We start from the raw sequence: 20572 nt of genomic DNA, 5'->3' as shown, positions 1-20572 counted from the left end.
ATCATGACCGTGAATCGTTAGAAATATTTGTATGTAGTTGGATGAAACAGATAATGCTTTTAGTAACATTTGAGAACTCAAATTAGATAAATCCTCAAGAAAGAATGGTAAGTAAAAAGAAACGAAAACACATTACCTGAAGGGTTATATATAATGAATTATTGTTATGGCTAACGCTTATAGAAAATTATTTTGATCAATATTACTATTTTTATAACAAGAATATGAAAAGTAAAGCAAATCTTGACCCTCGAGAATTACAACAATGTTTAAATTTCGAGGAGAACTACAAAAGCTGGATTTGATTTTGTTCCCGAGGAAACATGAAATACTTTTTACTCTTCCTTTGAGACACGAAAAAATAATTCTCTGTTTTTACCCAAAAGTGAAATTCAGGGACATTCAGGAACATTTATAGCTAATCTTTCAATTCTACCAAAAATAATGGGAAAATTATTTAGGCGTCTTTAGGACGATAGAGAGATTTATTCAAAAAAAGGATCGGAAACCATTTCTTCTTAACTGTATCTAATATATAACTTCTCTCTCTCTCTCTCTCTCTCTCTCTCTCTCTCTCTCTCTCTCTCTCTCTCTCTCTCTGTATATATATATATATATATATATATATATATATATATATATATATATATATATATATATATATATATATATATATATATATATATATATATATATATATGATAAATGTTTGCACATATGTTCGTTTCTAAATGGTACGGTCACTGTCATGCAAGCATCCTGGACCAGGGTTCGAATTCCGACCAGTCAGATGCTCTAGTATTTGAGTGATTTCGCCTCGAGACCCCGATCTTGAAGTTGGTAAGAGAATCCAGACATTAATATATTGAATTTTATATATATATATATATATATATATATATATATATATATATATATATATATATATATATATATATATATATATATATATATATATATATATATATATATATATATATATATATATATATATATACCCCTCGCAAGTGACTTGGATGTAGTTTGAACGCATGCAACTGAATTTTACCCAATTAAAAACTTCCCAATAGTTTTCAAAACGAACGTCAAAGGAAACTGTTCCCTTCAGAACGAGGCTGAAGATTTCCTTTTGTTGCGCCAACGTCACGAAAACAAGTGATGTGAAACCGTAGATTTATTTGCTCTTTGCTTTTGAAGAACATGTCAAGGCTGTTATTTTTTCTTTTACATCATGATTGTAGAACACCGGAGAGGGGTTCACTCTCTCGGCTAAAGTTCTAAGTTATTGGCGTGTAGGTCTTGAAAACTCACGTCTTTTATAATTAGATATATTGAAGAGTACAACTTGTATATCGGACGAGGTTTTAGCTGCAAACAAAAAAAAACAGCTCGTCAATAAGAAAATACAGCAATGGTACAGGATTACATTAATTGCAATAGGGTTCATTATAATACATAAATACTAGTCAATAAAGAAAATACAGCAATGGTACAGGATTACATGAATTGCAATAGGGTTCATTACAATAAATAATAGACTTACATCTTTTCCCAACGCCAATTCTGTTTCAAGTTCAGTTCAAAGAACATTCACAGGTGGTACCGTTAATCTCCTGCGAGTGATTAGTTATCAAGCCAAATGTGTGATTGGTCCTTCACACACGGAGAGACACTCCTAAATCACTGCATCAGTCAACACAGAAAGCTGAGCACAGAGATGCTCACACCACAGCGGACAGCCATGCACTGCCAAGGTCCGGGGCCGTGACGTCACTCTGTCTAGCGCGAGATGCCCCTCTGAGCCGACCAATCATGGAGCTAGACCATCGCTATGCCCATATAAGGTTATGTTTTCAGCACTTAGAGTTGGTCCTGGAGAACGTAAAGGAAAACTAAATTAATCCTCATGGTTAACAAAGAACACAAAAAAGAAATTCTTGGAAATACGTTATGGCGTATCTTACACTGCCCCCTATTTGGTCATGGGCTAAATATTTCCGTAGATACGGCATCACTTGGGTTACTTCATTCAAATGACCTTGCTATATTTTCAACTCAAATAATAAAATTCAAAATTTACAAAATGCAGCGAGCAGCGCTCGGCGTACGCTCATAACACCTCATATACATCACTTTATATCATCGCCTTTATCATTTTCCAAGAGAAGGCACAGTTTCTGCACAGGCCTTCTGAACTCGCCGTTCTCAGTCTTGATCAAAGCTTGACGTACGCGACCGTCAGCGCTCCGAGTGACCTCCATGACTTTCCCTAGAGGCCAGCTGCCTCGGGGAAGCCGCTCGTCCAGCGTTAGAACGACGTCACCGACGTTGATGTCACGCTTTGGGACTGACCACTTCTGGCGCTCCTGAAGCAGGGGGAGATACTCCTGTATCCACCTGCGCCAGAATTCGTCAGCGAGGAACTGTGCCTGTCTCCATCGCCTCTTCACATACATGTCCTTCTTGCATGTGGATGTGAAGGGATCGGGTGACCCTTTCAAAGTTAGGATCATGTTAGGCGTGAGAGGGACAGGGCAGTTCGGGTCGTCGTTGATCTTCGTCAGAGGTCGGCTATTAACAACAGCCTCCACTTCGCAGAACAGAGTGCGAAGCGTTTCATCAGTCGTGACTTGTTGGAGACAGGCCGCTGTGAGGGCTCTTCGGACGGACCTGATCAGACGCTCCCACACTCCGCCAAAGTGTGAGGCATGTGGTGGATGAAAGTTCCACTCTATGCCTCGGATCGAGAGTGTGTCTCTGATTTCTCCTTCGTTGAAGCGCTGGAGAGCTTCTCTTAGCTCTCGTTCCGTGGCCACAATGTTGGTCCCGTTGTCGGACCACATTCTCTTGATAGGCCCCCTGCGAGCGACGAAACGCCTGATGGCGTTGACGAAGGAGTCTTGTTCCATTGTATCGATCACTTCCAGGTGGACTGCTCGCGAGGTAAGGCATGTAAAGATAGCGCCCCAACGCTTCACTGTGGACCTTCCTTGCTTCACTAAGAACGGTCCGAAGCAGTCCGACCCAGTGTTAGTAAAGGGGGGTTCATCTGGACAAAGCCGGTCGGATGGCAGTTCAGCCATCACCTGAACTAAAGGACGACGACTTAGTCTGCGACAGACCAAGCATTCTCGAATGACAGTCTTGACGATCGCATTTCCGCGGACGATCCAGTAGTTTGTCCTCAACTGGGTCATCAGGTGGTTCTGGCCACAATGGCCGCAGGATTCGTGCGTGGCTCTCACCATAAGCTTGACCGCCGGAGAACTGCTGGGTAGGATGATCGGATGCTTGGCCGTATCTGCCAGTGTTGATTTCTGCAATCGACCACCAACGTGGAGCAATCCATCCTTGAGAAATGGTCTCAGCTTGATTAATTTACTAGACCTCTTCAGCGATCTTCCCTTCTTCGAGAGGGTGCTTAACTCTTCTTCATACTCTTGGCTTTGGGTCAGTCTCCAGATCAAATTCTCCGCGGTACGCAGCTCCGCACTCGAGAGTGAGTCGCCGCTGTATGGGCGAGCCTTCTGCATGTGGCGGATAAATCTTGTCATCCACGCGACGGTCCTGACAAACTTCAACCAGGAGGAGAATCTTGTCGCTATTGATTCAATGAACGTTGGTTCTTTCTTCGTTATATCGAAGACGAGAGAAGTCTTCACTTCGGCGTCTGGATCAAGCTCTCCTCTGACAACATCTTCGGGCATGGTTGGCCAGTGCGTTTCGTCCATCTTGAGGAAATCTGGTCCTGAAAACCACAAAGATGATTGGAGGAAGTCAGCGACGGAGAGGCCACGTGACGCAAGGTCTGCTGGGTTCGCAGTAATATTGATGTATCTCCAAGCCATAATGTCGGATGTATCCCTAATGAGATTGACCCTATTGTCCACGAAGGTCTGATACCTCGCAGTCGGATTTCTGAGATATTTCAGTACTGACGTGCTATCAGTCCAGAAGACTGACGGGGCCAGTTTCAGATCGAGCTCAGTCTTCAGCTTTGAGTCCATCTGTGCAGCGATAGCAGCCGCCGTCAGCTCAAGACGAGGGATGGTGGTCCTTTTCAGAGGGGCGACTCTCGCCCGTCCTATGACAAGAGTGCAATGAATCTTTCCGTTGACACCAACTACACGCAAGTAAGAGACTACACCATAGCCTGTCTGACTTGCATCTGCAAAGTGGTGCAGCTGAAGGGTGTCAACATCTCCGAAGTCTGGTGGTATGAAGGACCTTCGCAGTTGGAACTCTTCCAGTTGTGGCAACTGCGCAAGCCAGGTCTTCCATCGAACAAGTTCATCAGCAGACATCTCCTCATCCCACCAGAGCTTCCTTCGGCACATTTCTTGCAACAGGATCTTCGCGATCAAAGTGACGGGGGATAAGTAGCCCAAGGGGTCATAGATCGATGCAACAACAGAGAGCACACCACGTCGGTTGAAAGGCTTGTCTTTAAGGACGATTCTGAACGTGAACACGTCTATGCTCATATTCCAATGGATCCCCAGGGCTCGTTCAGTTGGCAGCTCATCTTTATTCAAGTCTAGGACAGCCACAGAGTCGTCTCGTTCTTCTCTGGGGATCGCAGCTAGAATTTGCTTGCTGCTGGAGGTCCATTGGTTAAGACGGAAACCTCCATCCCTGCACAGGTTGATCAGATCTCTTGTCAGTTTAATGCATTCTTCCTCATCATCCATCGCCTTGAGGAGGTTGTCGACGTAGAAGTTGCGACGTATAGAGTTAGAAGCTTCTTCGTTATACATGCTTCCAAAGTCCAGGGCCGTTTTGCGTAAGCAGAAGTTAACGACGCTCGGCGATGATCTTGCGCCAAAAACGTGGGACGTCATTCTGAAGACTTGCAGTTCTTTGCTGGTGACACCTTCTGGCCACCAGAGGTACCTCAGGCAGTCTCTGTCCTCTTCAGGTACCTTCACCTGATGGAACATCTCCTGCACGTCTGCTGTGATGGCATGTTGACCCTCTCTAAAACGCAGGAGAACACCCGTCAGGCTATTGGTGAGGTCGGGGCCTTGCATCAGATGTTCGTTGAGAGATGTTCCTCGGTGCCTTGCCTTCAGATCGAAGACCACTCGGTCTTTCTGTTTGACAGGATGCCTGACAGAGTGGTGCGGCATAAGCCATACGCGCCCGTCCTCCCTGTCTAGCTGACTTACAGGAACCCTTTCAGCGTAGCCCTTATCAGTATATTTCTCCATCTGAGCTACGTAGGATGTCTTGTAAGCTTCGTCGTTGTCTAGTCTTCTTTTCAAGCTTCGGGCTCGTCGAATTGCCATATTCATATTATCAGGTAGAGGAGTAGAGTCCTTGAATGGCAGCTTGGCCACGTACTTTCCATATCGATGCTGTGTCGTGTTATTCAAGGTGGCCAAGAATCTCTTATCCTCTAGGGAATCTTCCAATTTGGAGAGGGATTCCTTTTCGAAGAAATCTCTATTAAAATGACTCTGCAGTAACTCTGTCAAGTCTTGAGGGTCAAATTTTCGATGAACATGATGCACGGGTGAGACCTCCGATGCAGACCGGTCTCCAGTAGGACCGAAAGCCACCCAACCAAGCTTGGTTAGGTAGGCGGATGGCTCATTGGCAGTGCCGTGGCGTTGCTCCAGAATGACTCGATTCAGGGTCGTGTCTAACCCGATCACTAGCTCGACCTGTTCGTGGTCAGTTGGCAAGCTTTGCAGCTCTACGTCTGCCATGTGTGGCCATCTCTTCAGCCAGTCCGAAGGCATTATGTAGTCCGTCGACACATTAATTTTGTCAGTAACAAAGACTTCTTTTACTCGTTCTTCCTCCTCACCTCCGTTGATGTTACCAAGGGTGAGTTGGACCACTTCCTTGCAGTCGAACGTACCGGCCTCTGTCACCATGGTCTGGTTGCAAGGCCTTCCCGTTACACCTAGCCGATCTATTAGGCTCCTTGCGGCTAGCGTGGGTGCGGCTCCTCCATCTATGAAGCCGACCGTAGTGCACGTTCCGTTCACCATGACTGGGATAAGCTTCAAATTGTACGACCATCAGGTCGTCGGTCAGTGGACATGGCGTGTACGTGCCCCGTCGTCGCAGGAGTCCCAGCCTCTAGAGCGGTTTCGGTGTTAGTTCTATCAGGTGGTGCATTGCTAGTCGTCCCGGCCTCCGCTTTAGGTTTGTCAGATGTCTTGTACACAGTTGCTCTCTTGGAGTTTGTACTGTCCCTTGAAGGGGTTTTCTTCACATAGTGCAAGAGCGTGTGATGCGTCCCCAAGCCGCACTTGCCACACGAAGATTCTTCTTCACAGGCTTCGTGATTGTGCGCGACATTTAAGCATCTGAAGCAGAGTTTGGCATCCACCACAGCATTCCAGCGGTCATCCAAATTGAGGCTTTGGAATCGGTGGCACGACTGAATTCCGTGCTTATTTTTCTTGCAGTATACGCAATATATCCCATTGTCGGAAGGAGAGCTGTGGTGAACAGGCAAGCCTTTAGCTTTAATCGGCTTGCTCGTGTCCTCAGGTTTGCCCTTGGATGGACGACGGTCGCACTCGTAGTACTTCAATTCTTTAGCGACCAGTGCCTGTCTCTCCACAAAGGTGATCAGGGCTGGAAGCTTGTGTTCATGTTCCAGGTACTTAGAGACCCATCTTACCCGAAGAGGGTGAGGGAGCTTTTCCACTATCTTTCTCATAGTTTCTTGCAGCTCAATTCTAGTGTAATTTGCACCCAGTGCTGCCTTCACCTTCTTTAGGTAAGAAGCGTAGTTCATTAAACCTTCGCTATCACCTGCTGGGATTTCCTTCCATTCGAGAAGCTGACGAATAAAAGCTTCGGTAGCATCGACTTCTCTGCCGTAGAATTCACTCAGCTGCTTCCAAGCTTCATCGTACCCAATTGTCGGTGACAGGTGCAAGCAGTGCTGAACCAGGTTTCTCGGAGGCCCATCTAGGATATGATACAAGTGGTTCAGCCTGCGCTCGGGGTCCGAGGTATTGTTCTCAATGTGCCATTTGAAGGACATCTTGAACCAATTAAATTTGGTGAAGTCGCCTCCAAAGCGCTCAAGTTTAGTAGGTGGTAACAGCGTTGTCCGCGCCAACTCATTGCTGCTAGCAAGAGTGCATTCGAGTGCCTTAAGCACTTGAGAGTTGTTGGACAAGGGGTTAGTAACAGAGGGTTCAAATGTGGCATGTCGTGGTGCGAAAGGAGTTGAGGTGGGATCCAATGGCCGTGAGTGGACTTCCATGGGTGTAGAATGGCATTCTGGTCCTCTTGTATGTTCTACAGGGTCCAATGTCCGCATAGCACTTGGGTCATTCTCGTGGTGGTGGGCGACACTTAGCCTCCATTGATTGATCCTAGACTCATGTTCAGTCTCCATGACCTTTACACTGGAAACTCTCACGCTTCCGGCATGTGAAGACACTTCCGAACCACATTGCGACTCTCCTGCCTCCGATCTAATTTCGTATTCAAGTTGCTGTCTCTGAACCTCGAGCTCGGCCTCCAGCAATGCAGCGTCCGCTAGCCCTCTAGCGGCCCGATCCTCGGCATCTCTCTGAGCAGCGAGTTCATCAGCTTCAGCTTTCTTCTTGGCTGCACGTTCTTACGCTTCTAAGCTTGCCTTCAGTTGAACCTTGGCTAAGTTAGCTTGCGCTTCTAACAGCTTTCGGCGGACCTCGCTTGTGTCGCTCTTGGATGACGTTCTTGATTTTAATGATCTCTCCGACATGATGACGATGTTCCCAGCTCGGCGTCAACGTCTGAGAAAGATTCACTTCTTGATAGTCAGGTTACAATCAGTCATCTGAGACCCACTTTGTGTAAAGATCTAAAACTGTAGAACACCGGAGAGGGGTTCACTCTCTCGGCTAAAGTTCTAAGTTATTGGCGTGTAGGTCTTGAAAACTCACGTCTTTTATAATTAGATATATTGAAGAGTACAACTTGTATATCGGACGAGGTTTTAGCTGCAAACAAAAAAAACAGCTCGTCAATAAGAAAATACAGCAATGGTACAGGATTACATTAATTGCAATAGGGTTCATTATAATACATAAATACAAGTCAATAAAGAAAATACAGCAATGGTACAGGATTACATGAATTGCAATAGGGTTCATTACAATAAATAATAGACTTACATCTTTTCCCAACGCCAATTCTGTTTCAAGTTCAGTTCAAAGAACATTCACAGGTGGTACCGTTAATCTCCTGCGAGTGATTAGTTATCAAGCCAAATGTGTGATTGGTCCTTCACACACGGAGAGACACTCCTAAATCACTGCATCAGTCAACACAGAAAGCTGAGCACAGAGATGCTCACACCACAGCGGACAGCCATGCACTGCCAAGGTCCGGGGCCGTGACGTCACTCTGTCTAGCGCGAGATGCCCCTCTGAGCCGACCAATCATGGAGCTAGACCATCGCTATGCCCATATAAGGTTATGTTTTCAGCACTTAGAGTTGGTCCTGGAGAACGTAAAGGAAAACTAAATTAATCCTCATGGTTAACAAAGAACACAAAAAAGAAATTCTTGGAAATACGTTATGGCGTATCTTACACTGCCCCCTATTTGGTCATGGGCTAAATATTTCCGTAGATACGGCATCACTTGGGTTACTTCATTCAAATGACCTTGCTATATTTTCAACTCAAATAATAAAATTCAAAATTTACAAAATGCAGCGAGCAGCGCTCGGCGTACGCTCATAACACCTCATATACATCACTTTATATCATCGCCTTTATCATTTTCCAAGAGAAGGCACAGTTTCTGCACAGGCCTTCTGAACTCGCCGTTCTCAGTCTTGATCAAAGCTTGACGTACGCGACCGTCAGCGCTCCGAGTGACCTCCATGACTTTCCCTAGAGGCCAGCTGCCTCGGGGAAGCCGCTCGTCCAGCGTTAGAACGACGTCACCGACGTTGATGTCACGCTTTGGGACTGACCACTTCTGGCGCTCCTGAAGCAGGGGGAGATACTCCTGTATCCACCTGCGCCAGAATTCGTCAGCGAGGAACTGTGCCTGTCTCCATCGCCTCTTCACATACATGTCCTTCTTGCATGTGGATGTGAAGGGATCGGGTGACCCTTTCAAAGTTAGGATCATGTTAGGCGTGAGAGGGACAGGGCAGTTCGGGTCGTCGTTGATCTTCGTCAGAGGTCGGCTATTAACAACAGCCTCCACTTCGCAGAACAGAGTGCGAAGCGTTTCATCAGTCGTGACTTGTTGGAGACAGGCCGCTGTGAGGGCTCTTCGGACGGACCTGATCAGACGCTCCCACACTCCGCCAAAGTGTGAGGCATGTGGTGGATGAAAGTTCCACTCTATGCCTCGGATCGAGAGTGTGTCTCTGATTTCTCCTTCGTTGAAGTGCTGGAGAGCTTCTCTTAGCTCTCGTTCCGTGGCCACAATGTTGGTCCCGTTGTCGGACCACATTCTCTTGATAGGCCCCCTGCGAGCGACGAAACGCCTGATGGCGTTGACGAAGGAGTCTTGTTCCATTGTATCGATCACTTCCAGGTGGACTGCTCGCGAGGTAAGGCATGTAAAGATAGCGCCCCAACGCTTCACTGTGGACCTTCCTTGCTTCACTAAGAACGGTCCGAAGCAGTCCGACCCAGTGTTAGTAAAGGGGGGTTCATCTGGACAAAGCCGGTCGGATGGCAGTTCAGCCATCACCTGAACTAAAGGACGACGACTTAGTCTGCGACAGACCAAGCATTCTCGAATGACAGTCTTGACGATCGCATTTCCGCGGACGATCCAGTAGTTTGTCCTCAACTGGGTCATCAGGTGGTTCTGGCCACAATGGCCGCAGGATTCGTGCGTGGCTCTCACCATAAGCTTGACCGCCGGAGAACTGCTGGGTAGGATGATCGGATGCTTGGCCGTATCTGCCAGTGTTGATTTCTGCAATCGACCACCAACGTGGAGCAATCCATCCTTGAGAAATGGTCTCAGCTTGATTAATTTACTAGACCTCTTCAGCGATCTTCCCTTCTTCGAGAGGGTGCTTAACTCTTCTTCATACTCTTGGCTTTGGGTCAGTCTCCAGATCAAATTCTCCGCGGTACGCAGCTCCGCACTCGAGAGTGAGTCGCCGCTGTATGGGCGAGCCTTCTGCATGTGGCGGATAAATCTTGTCATCCACGCGACGGTCCTGACAAACTTCAACCAGGAGGAGAATCTTGTCGCTATTGATTCAATGAACGTTGGTTCTTTCTTCGTTATATCGAAGACGAGAGAAGTCTTCACTTCGGCGTCTGGATCAAGCTCTCCTCTGACAACATCTTCGGGCATGGTTGGCCAGTGCGTTTCGTCCATCTTGAGGAAATCTGGTCCTGAAAACCACAAAGATGATTGGAGGAAGTCAGCGACGGAGAGGCCACGTGACGCAAGGTCTGCTGGGTTCGCAGTAATATTGATGTATCTCCAAGCCATAATGTCGGATGTATCCCTAATGAGATTGACCCTATTGTCCACGAAGGTCTGATACCTCGCAGTCGGATTTCTGAGATATTTCAGTACTGACGTGCTATCAGTCCAGAAGACTGACGGGGCCAGTTTCAGATCGAGCTCAGTCTTCAGCTTTGAGTCCATCTGTGCAGCGATAGCAGCCGCCGTCAGCTCAAGACGAGGGATGGTGGTCCTTTTCAGAGGGGCGACTCTCGCCCGTCCTATGACAAGAGTGCAATGAATCTTTCCGTTGACACCAACTACACGCAAGTAAGAGACTACACCATAGCCTGTCTGACTTGCATCTGCAAAGTGGTGCAGCTGAAGGGTGTCAACATCTCCGAAGTCTGGTGGTATGAAGGACCTTCGCAGTTGGAACTCTTCCAGTTGTGGCAACTGCGCAAGCCAGGTCTTCCATCGAACAAGTTCATCAGCAGACATCTCCTCATCCCACCAGAGCTTCCTTCGGCACATTTCTTGCAACAGGATCTTCGCGATCAAAGTGACGGGGGATAAGTAGCCCAAGGGGTCATAGATCGATGCAACAACAGAGAGCACACCACGTCGGTTGAAAGGCTTGTCTTTAAGGACGATTCTGAACGTGAACACGTCTATGCTCATATTCCAATGGATCCCCAGGGCTCGTTCAGTTGGCAGCTCATCTTTATTCAAGTCTAGGACAGCCACAGAGTCGTCTCGTTCTTCTCTGGGGATCGCAGCTAGAATTTGCTTGCTGCTGGAGGTCCATTGGTTAAGACGGAAACCTCCATCCCTGCACAGGTTGATCAGATCTCTTGTCAGTTTAATGCATTCTTCCTCATCATCCATCGCCTTGAGGAGGTTGTCGACGTAGAAGTTGCGACGTATAGAGTTAGAAGCTTCTTCGTTATACATGCTTCCAAAGTCCAGGGCCGTTTTGCGTAAGCAGAAGTTAACGACGCTCGGCGATGATCTTGCGCCAAAAACGTGGGACGTCATTCTGAAGACTTGCAGTTCTTTGCTGGTGACACCTTCTGGCCACCAGAGGTACCTCAGGCAGTCTCTGTCCTCTTCAGGTACCTTCACCTGATGGAACATCTCCTGCACGTCTGCTGTGATGGCATGTTGACCCTCTCTAAAACGCAGGAGAACACCCGTCAGGCTATTGGTGAGGTCGGGGCCTTGCATCAGATGTTCGTTGAGAGATGTTCCTAGGTGCCTTGCCTTCAGATCGAAGACCACTCGGTCTTTCTGTTTGACAGGATGCCTGACAGAGTGGTGCGGCATAAGCCATACGCGCCCGTCCTCCCTGTCTAGCTGACTTACAGGAACCCTTTCAGCGTAGCCCTTATCAGTATATTTCTCCATCTGAGCTACGTAGGATGTCTTGTAAGCTTCGTCGTTGTCTAGTCTTCTTTTCAAGCTTCGGGCTCGTCGAATTGCCATATTCATATTATCAGGTAGAGGAGTAGAGTCCTTGAATGGCAGCTTGGCCACGTACTTTCCATATCGATGCTGTGTCGTGTTATTCAAGGTGGCCAAGAATCTCTTATCCTCTAGGGAATCTTCCAATTTGGAGAGGGATTCCTTTTCGAAGAAATCTCTATTAAAATGACTCTGCAGTAACTCTGTCAAGTCTTGAGGGTCAAATTTTCGATGAACATGATGCACGGGTGAGACCTCCGATGCAGACCGGTCTCCAGTAGGACCGAAAGCCACCCAACCAAGCTTGGTTAGGTAGGCGGATGGCTCATTGGCAGTGCCGTGGCGTTGCTCCAGAATGACTCGATTCAGGGTCGTGTCTAACCCGATCACTAGCTCGACCTGTTCGTGGTCAGTTGGCAAGCTTTGCAGCTCTACGTCTGCCATGTGTGGCCATCTCTTCAGCCAGTCCGAAGGCATTATGTAGTCCGTCGACACATTAATTTTGTCAGTAACAAAGACTTCTTTTACTCGTTCTTCCTCCTCACCTCCGTTGATGTTACCAAGGGTGAGTTGGACCACTTCCTTGCAGTCGAACGTACCGGCCTCTGTCACCATGGTCTGGTTGCAAGGCCTTCCCGTTACACCTAGCCGATCTATTAGGCTCCTTGCGGCTAGCGTGGGTGCGGCTCCTCCATCTATGAAGCCGACCGTAGTGCACGTTCCGTTCACCATGACTGGGATAAGCTTCAACATTGTACGACCATCAGGTCGTCGGTCAGTGGACATGGCGTGTACGTGCCCCGTCGTCGCAGGAGTCCCAGCCTCTAGAGCGGTTTCGGTGTTAGTTCTATCAGGTGGTGCATTGCTAGTCGTCCCGGCCTCCGCTTTAGGTTTGTCAGATGTCTTGTACACAGTTGCTCTCTTGGAGTTTGTACTGTCCCTTGAAGGGGTTTTCTTCACATAGTGCAAGAGCGTGTGATGCGTCCCCAAGCCGCACTTGCCACACGAAGATTCTTCTTCACAGGCTTCGTGATTGTGCGCGACATTTAAGCATCTGAAGCAGAGTTTGGCATCCACCACAGCATTCCAGCGGTCATCCAAATTGAGGCTTTGGAATCGGTGGCACGACTGAATTCCGTGCTTATTTTTCTTGCAGTATACGCAATATATCCCATTGTCGGAAGGAGAGCTGTGGTGAACAGGCAAGCCTTTAGCTTTAATCGGCTTGCTCGTGTCCTCAGGTTTGCCCTTGGATGGACGACGGTCGCACTCGTAGTACTTCAATTCTTTAGCGACCAGTGCCTGTCTCTCCACAAAGGTGATCAGGGCTGGAAGCTTGTGTTCATGTTCCAGGTACTTAGAGACCCATCTTACCCGAAGAGGGTGAGGGAGCTTTTCCACTATCTTTCTCATAGTTTCTTGCAGCTCAATTCTAGTGTAATTTGCACCCAGTGCTGCCTTCACCTTCTTTAGGTAAGAAGCGTAGTTCATTAAACCTTCGCTATCACCTGCTGGGATTTCCTTCCATTCGAGAAGCTGACGAATAAAAGCTTCGGTAGCATCGACTTCTCTGCCGTAGAATTCACTCAGCTGCTTCCAAGCTTCATCGTACCCAATTGTCGGTGACAGGTGCAAGCAGTGCTGAACCAGGTTTCTCGGAGGCCCATCTAGGATATGATACAAGTGGTTCAGCCTGCGCTCGGGGTCCGAGGTATTGTTCTCAATGTGCCATTTGAAGGACATCTTGAACCAATTAAATTTGGTGAAGTCGCCTCCAAAGCGCTCAAGTTTAGTAGGTGGTAACAGCGTTGTCCGCGCCAACTCATTGCTGCTAGCAAGAGTGCATTCGAGTGCCTTAAGCACTTGAGAGTTGTTGGACAAGGGGTTAGTAACAGAGGGTTCAAATGTGGCATGTCGTGGTGCGAAAGGAGTTGAGGTGGGATCCAATGGCCGTGAGTGGACTTCCATGGGTGTAGAATGGCATTCTGGTCCTCTTGTATGTTCTACAGGGTCCAATGTCCGCATAGCACTTGGGTCATTCTCGTGGTGGTGGGCGACACTTAGCCTCCATTGATTGATCCTAGACTCATGTTCAGTCTCCATGACCTTTACACTGGAAACTCTCACGCTTCCGGCATGTGAAGACACTTCCGAACCACATTGCGACTCTCCTGCCTCCGATCTAATTTCGTATTCAAGTTGCTGTCTCTGAACCTCGAGCTCGGCCTCCAGCAATGCAGCGTCCGCTAGCCCTCTAGCGGCCCGATCCTCGGCATCTCTCTGAGCAGCGAGTTCATCAGCTTCAGCTTTCTTCTTGGCTGCACGTTCTTCCGCTTCTAAGCTTGCCTTCAGTTGAACCTTGGCTAAGTTAGCTTGCGCTTCTAACAGCTTTCGGCGGACCTCGCTTGTGTCGCTCTTGGATGACGTTCTTGATTTTAATGATCTCTCCGACATGATGACGATGTTCCCAGCTCGGCGTCAACGTCTGAGAAAGATTCACTTCTTGATAGTCAGGTTACAATCAGTCATCTGAGACCCACTTTGTGTAAAGATCTAAAACTGTAGAACACCGGAGAGGGGTTCACTCTCTCGGCTAAAGTTCTAAGTTATTGGCGTGTAGGTCTTGAAAACTCACGTCTTTTATAATTAGATATATTGAAGAGTACAACTTGTATATCGGACGAGGTTTTAGCTGCAAACAAAAAAAACAGCTCGTCAATAAGAAAATACAGCAATGGTACAGGATTACATTAATTGCAATAGGGTTCATTATAATACATAAATACAAGTCAATAAAGAAAATACAGCAATGGTACAGGATTACATGAATTGCAATAGGGTTCATTACAATAAATAATAGACTTACATCTTTTCCCAACGCCAATTCTGTTTCAAGTTCAGTTCAAAGAACATTCACAGGTGGTACCGTTAATCTCCTGCGAGTGATTAGTTATCAAGCCAAATGTGTGATTGGTCCTTCACACACGGAGAGACACTCCTAAATCACTGCATCAGTCAACACAGAAAGCTGAGCACAGAGATGCTCACACCACAGCGGACAGCCATGCACTGCCAAGGTCCGGGGCCGTGACGTCACTCTGTCTAGCGCGAGATGCCCCTCTGAGCCGACCAATCATGGAGCTAGACCATCGCTATGCCCATATAAGGTTATGTTTTCAGCACTTAGAGTTGGTCCTGGAGAACGTAAAGGAAAACTAAATTAATCCTCATGGTTAACAAAGAACACAAAAAAGAAATTCTTGGAAATACGTTATGGCGTATCTTACACTGCCCCCTATTTGGTCATGGGCTAAATATTTCCGTAGATACGGCATCACTTGGGTTACTTCATTCAAATGACCTTGCTATATTTTCAACTCAAATAATAAAATTCAAAATTTACAAAATGCAGCGAGCAGCGCTCGGCGTACGCTCATAACACCTCATATACATCACTTTATATCATCGCCTTTATCATTTTCCAAGAGAAGGCACAGTTTCTGCACAGGCCTTCTGAACTCGCCGTTCTCAGTCTTGATCAAAGCTTGACGTACGCGACCGTCAGCGCTCCGAGTGACCTCCATGACTTTCCCTAGAGGCCAGCTGCCTCGGGGAAGCCGCTCGTCCAGCGTTAGAACGACGTCACCGACGTTGATGTCACGCTTTGGGACTGACCACTTCTGGCGCTCCTGAAGCAGGGGGAGATACTCCTGTATCCACCTGCGCCAGAATTCGTCAGCGAGGAACTGTGCCTGTCTCCATCGCCTCTTCACATACATGTCCTTCTTGCATGTGGATGTGAAGGGATCGGGTGACCCTTTCAAAGTTAGGATCATGTTAGGCGTGAGAGGGACAGGGCAGTTCGGGTCGTCGTTGATCTTCGTCAGAGGTCGGCTATTAACAACAGCCTCCACTTCGCAGAACAGAGTGCGAAGCGTTTCATCAGTCGTGACTTGTTGGAGACAGGCCGCTGTGAGGGCTCTTCGGACGGACCTGATCAGACGCTCCCACACTCCGCCAAAGTGTGAGGCATGTGGTGGATGAAAGTTCCACTCTATGCCTCGGATCGAGAGTGTGTCTCTGATTTCTCCTTCGTTGAAGCGCTGGAGAGCTTCTCTTAGCTCTCGTTCCGTGGCCACAATGTTGGTCCCGTTGTCGGACCACATTCTCTTGATAGGCCCCCTGCGAGCGACGAAACGCCTGATGGCGTTGACGAAGGAGTCTTGTTCCATTGTATCGATCACTTCCAGGTGGACTGCTCGCGAGGTAAGGCATGTAAAGATAGCGCCCCAACGCTTCACTGTGGACCTTCCTTGCTTCACTAAGAACGGTCCGAAGCAGTCCGACCCAGTGTTAGTAAAGGGGGGTTCATCTGGACAAAGCCGGTCGGATGGCAGTTCAGCCATCACCTGAACTAAAGGACGACGACTTAGTCTGCGACAGACCAAGCATTCTCGAATGACAGTCTTGACGATCGCATTTCCGCGGACGATCCAGTAGTTTGTCCTCAACTGGGTCATCAGGTGGTTCTGGCCACAATGGCCGCAGGATTCGTGCGTGGCTCTCACCATAAGCTTGACCGCCGGAGAACTGCTGGGTAGGATGATCGGATGCTTGGCCGTATCTGCCAGTGTTGATTTCTGCAATCGACCACCAACGTGGAGCAATCCATCCTTGAGAAATGGTCTCAGCTTGATTAATTTACTAGACCTCTTCAGCGATCTTCCCTTCTTCGAGAGGGTGCTTAACTCTTCTTCATACTCTTGGCTTTGGGTCAGTCTCCAGATCAAATTCTCCGCGGTACGCAGCTCCGCACTCGAGAGTGAGTCGCCGCTGTATGGGCGAGCCTTCTGCATGTGGCGGATAAATCTTGTCATCCACGCGACGGTCCTGACAAACTTCAACCAGGAGGAGAATCTTGTCGCTATTGATTCAATGAACGTTGGTTCTTTCTTCGTTATATCGAAGACGAGAGAAGTCTTCACTTCGGCGTCTGGATCAAGCTCTCCTCTGACAACATCTTCGGGCATGGTTGGCCAGTGCGTTTCGTCCATCTTGAGGAAATCTGGTCCTGAAAACCACAAAGATGATTGGAGGAAGTCAGCGACGGAGAGGCCACGTGACGCAAGGTCTGCTGGGTTCGCAGTAATATTGATGTATCTCCAAGCCATAATGTCGGATGTATCCCTAATGAGATTGACCCTATTGTCCACGAAGGTCTGATACCTCGCAGTCGGATTTCTGAGATATTTCAGTACTGACGTGCTATCAGTCCAGAAGACTGACGGGGCCAGTTTCAGATCGAGCTCAGTCTTCAGCTTTGAGTCCATCTGTGCAGCGATAGCAGCCGCCGTCAGCTCAAGACGAGGGATGGTGGTCCTTTTCAGAGGGGCGACTCTCGCCCGTCCTATGACAAGAGTGCAATGAATCTTTCCGTTGACACCAACTACACGCAAGTAAGAGACTACACCATAGCCTGTCTGACTTGCATCTGCAAAGTGGTGCAGCTGAAGGGTGTCAACATCTCCGAAGTCTGGTGGTATGAAGGACCTTCGCAGTTGGAACTCTTCCAGTTGTGGCAACTGCGCAAGCCAGGTCTTCCATCGAACAAGTTCATCAGCAGACATCTCCTCATCCCACCAGAGCTTCCTTCGGCACATTTCTTGCAACAGGATCTTCGCGATCAAAGTGACGGGGGATAAGTAGCCCAAGGGGTCATAGATCGATGCAACAACAGAGAGCACACCACGTCGGTTGAAAGGCTTGTCTTTAAGGACGATTCTGAACGTGAACACGTCTATGCTCATATTCCAATGGATCCCCAGGGCTCGTTCAGTTGGCAGCTCATCTTTATTCAAGTCTAGGACAGCCACAGAGTCGTCTCGTTCTTCTCTGGGGATCGCAGCTAGAATTTGCTTGCTGCTGGAGGTCCATTGGTTAAGACGGAAACCTCCATCCCTGCACAGGTTGATCAGATCTCTTGTCAGTTTAATGCATTCTTCCTCATCATCCATCGCCTTGAGGAGGTTGTCGACGTAGAAGTTGCGACGTATAGAGTTAGAAGCTTCTTCGTTATACATGCTTCCAAAGTCCAGGGCCGTTTTGCGTAAGCAGAAGTTAACGACGCTCGGCGATGATCTTGCGCCAAAAACGTGGGACGTCATTCTGAAGACTTGCAGTTCTTTGCTGGTGACACCTTCTGGCCACCAGAGGTACCTCAGGCAGTCTCTGTCCTCTTCAGGTACCTTCACCTGATGGAACATCTCCTGCACGTCTGCTGTGATGGCATGTTGACCCTCTCTAAAACGCAGGAGAACACCCGTCAGGCTATTGGTGAGGTCGGGGCCTTGCATCAGATGTTCGTTGAGAGATGTTCCTAGGTGCCTTGCCTTCAGATCGAAGACCACTCGGTCTTTCTGTTTGACAGGATGCCTGACAGAGTGGTGCGGCATAAGCCATACGCGCCCGTCCTCCCTGTCTAGCTGACTTACAGGAACCCTTTCAGCGTAGCCCTTATCAGTATATTTCTCCATCTGAGCTACGTAGGATGTCTTGTAAGCTTCGTCGTTGTCTAGTCTTCTTTTCAAGCTTCGGGCTCGTCGAATTGCCATATTCATATTATCAGGTAGAGGAGTAGAGTCCTTGAATGGCAGCTTGGCCACGTACTTTCCATATCGATGCTGTGTCGTGTTATTCAAGGTGGCCAAGAATCTCTTATCCTCTAGGGAATCTTCCAATTTGGAGAGGGATTCCTTTTCGAAGAAATCTCTATTAAAATGACTCTGCAGTAACTCTGTCAAGTCTTGAGGGTCAAATTTTCGATGAACATGATGCACGGGTGAGACCTCCGATGCAGACCGGTCTCCAGTAGGACCGAAAGCCACCCAACCAAGCTTGGTTAGGTAGGCGGATGGCTCATTGGCAGTGCCGTGGCGTTGCTCCAGAATGACTCGATTCAGGGTCGTGTCTAACCCGATCACTAGCTCGACCTGTTCGTGGTCAGTTGGCAAGCTTTGCAGCTCTACGTCTGCCATGTGTGGCCATCTCTTCAGCCAGTCCGAAGGCATTATGTAGTCCGTCGACACATTAATTTTGTCAGTAACAAAGACTTCTTTTACTCGTTCTTCCTCCTCACCTCCGTTGATGTTACCAAGGGTGAGTTGGACCACTTCCTTGCAGTCGAACGTACCGGCCTCTGTCACCATGGTCTGGTTGCAAGGCCTTCCCGTTACACCTAGCCGATCTATTAGGCTCCTTGCGGCTAGCGTGGGTGCGGCTCCTCCATCTATGAAGCCGACCGTAGTGCACGTTCCGTTCACCATGACTGGGATAAGCTTCAACATTGTACGACCATCAGGTCGTCGGTCAGTGGACATGGCGTGTACGTGCCCCGTCGTCGCAGGAGTCCCAGCCTCTAGAGCGGTTTCGGTGTTAGTTCTATCAGGTGGTGCATTGCTAGTCGTCCCGGCCTCCGCTTTAGGTTTGTCAGATGTCTTGTACACAGTTGCTCTCTTGGAGTTTGTACTGTCCCTTGAAGGGGTTTTCTTCACATAGTGCAAGAGCGTGTGATGCGTCCCCAAGCCGCACTTGCCACACGAAGATTCTTCTTCACAGGCTTCGTGATTGTGCGCGACATTTAAGCATCTGAAGCAGAGTTTGGCATCCACCACAGCATTCCAGCGGTCATCCAAATTGAGGCTTTGGAATCGGTGGCACGACTGAATTCCGTGCTTATTTTTCTTGCAGTATACGCAATATATCCCATTGTCGGAAGGAGAGCTGTGGTGAACAGGCAAGCCTTTAGCTTTAATCGGCTTGCTCGTGTCCTCAGGTTTGCCCTTGGATGGACGACGGTCGCACTCGTAGTACTTCAATTCTTTAGCGACCAGTGCCTGTCTCTCCACAAAGGTGATCAGGGCTGGAAGCTTGTGTTCATGTTCCAGGTACTTAGAGACCCATCTTACCCGAAGAGGGTGAGGGAGCTTTTCCACTATCTTTCTCATAGTTTCTTGCAGCTCAATTCTAGTGTAATTTGCACCCAGTGCTGCCTTCACCTTCTTTAGGTAAGAAGCGTAGTTCATTAAACCTTCGCTATCACCTGCTGGGATTTCCTTCCATTCGAGAAGCTGACGAATAAAAGCTTCGGTAGCATCGACTTCTCTGCCGTAGAATTCACTCAGCTGCTTCCAAGCTTCATCGTACCCAATTGTCGGTGACAGGTGCAAGCAGTGCTGAACCAGGTTTCTCGGAGGCCCATCTAGGATATGATACAAGTGGTTCAGCCTGCGCTCGGGGTCCGAGGTATTGTTCTCAATGTGCCATTTGAAGGACATCTTGAACCAATTAAATTTGGTGAAGTCGCCTCCAAAGCGCTCAAGTTTAGTAGGTGGTAACAGCGTTGTCCGCGCCAACTCATTGCTGCTAGCAAGAGTGCATTCGAGTGCCTTAAGCACTTGAGAGTTGTTGGACAAGGGGTTAGTAACAGAGGGTTCAAATGTGGCATGTCGTGGTGCGAAAGGAGTTGAGGTGGGATCCAATGGCCGTGAGTGGACTTCCATGGGTGTAGAATGGCATTCTGGTCCTCTTGTATGTTCTACAGGGTCCAATGTCCGCATAGCACTTGGGTCATTCTCGTGGTGGTGGGCGACACTTAGCCTCCATTGATTGATCCTAGACTCATGTTCAGTCTCCATGACCTTTACACTGGAAACTCTCA

The 20572-nt window shown here is 48.2% G+C and overlaps 5 protein-coding genes across 5 annotated transcripts; all 5 read right to left on the bottom strand.

The window, feature by feature from the left end:
- Positions 1 to 2129: 2129 nt before the first annotated feature.
- On the bottom strand, positions 2130 to 5999 carry LOC137650753 (uncharacterized). Its single transcript, XM_068383910.1, has one exon. The coding sequence runs from the start codon at positions 5997 to 5999 to the stop codon at positions 2130 to 2132; it is 3870 nt and encodes a 1289-aa protein (XP_068240011.1).
- Positions 6000 to 7628: 1629 nt separating this feature from the next.
- LOC137650534 (uncharacterized) lies at positions 7629 to 10396 on the bottom strand. The gene is made up of 2 exons (XM_068383756.1): positions 8133 to 10396; positions 7629 to 7958 (listed from the first exon to the last, which is right to left on the bottom strand). Exon 1 carries the CDS (start codon positions 10318 to 10320, stop codon positions 8719 to 8721), a length of 1602 nt encoding a protein of 533 aa, XP_068239857.1. The 5' UTR covers positions 10321 to 10396; the 3' UTR covers positions 7629 to 7958; positions 8133 to 8718.
- LOC137650752 (uncharacterized) lies at positions 10367 to 14310 on the bottom strand. The gene is made up of 2 exons (XM_068383909.1): positions 10529 to 14310; positions 10367 to 10397 (listed from the first exon to the last, which is right to left on the bottom strand). Exons 1-2 carry the CDS (start codon positions 14308 to 14310, stop codon positions 10367 to 10369), a joined length of 3813 nt encoding a protein of 1270 aa, XP_068240010.1.
- LOC137650533 (uncharacterized) lies at positions 14219 to 16986 on the bottom strand. Its single transcript, XM_068383755.1, has 2 exons — positions 14723 to 16986; positions 14219 to 14548 (listed from the first exon to the last, which is right to left on the bottom strand). The coding sequence occupies exon 1, from the start codon at positions 16908 to 16910 to the stop codon at positions 15309 to 15311; it is 1602 nt and encodes a 533-aa protein (XP_068239856.1). The 5' UTR covers positions 16911 to 16986; the 3' UTR covers positions 14219 to 14548; positions 14723 to 15308.
- LOC137650751 (uncharacterized) lies at positions 16957 to 20549 on the bottom strand. Its single transcript, XM_068383907.1, has 2 exons — positions 17119 to 20549; positions 16957 to 16987 (listed from the first exon to the last, which is right to left on the bottom strand). The coding sequence occupies exons 1-2, from the start codon at positions 20547 to 20549 to the stop codon at positions 16957 to 16959; spliced, it is 3462 nt and encodes a 1153-aa protein (XP_068240008.1).
- Positions 20550 to 20572: the final 23 nt, after the last annotated feature.

The sequence above is a fragment of the Palaemon carinicauda genome, chromosome 12 (genome assembly GCF_036898095.1).
Source record: "Palaemon carinicauda isolate YSFRI2023 chromosome 12, ASM3689809v2, whole genome shotgun sequence".
Lineage (NCBI taxonomy): Eukaryota > Metazoa > Arthropoda > Malacostraca > Decapoda > Palaemonidae > Palaemon > Palaemon carinicauda.
This window is presented reverse-complemented; position numbering and strand designations above follow the sequence as displayed.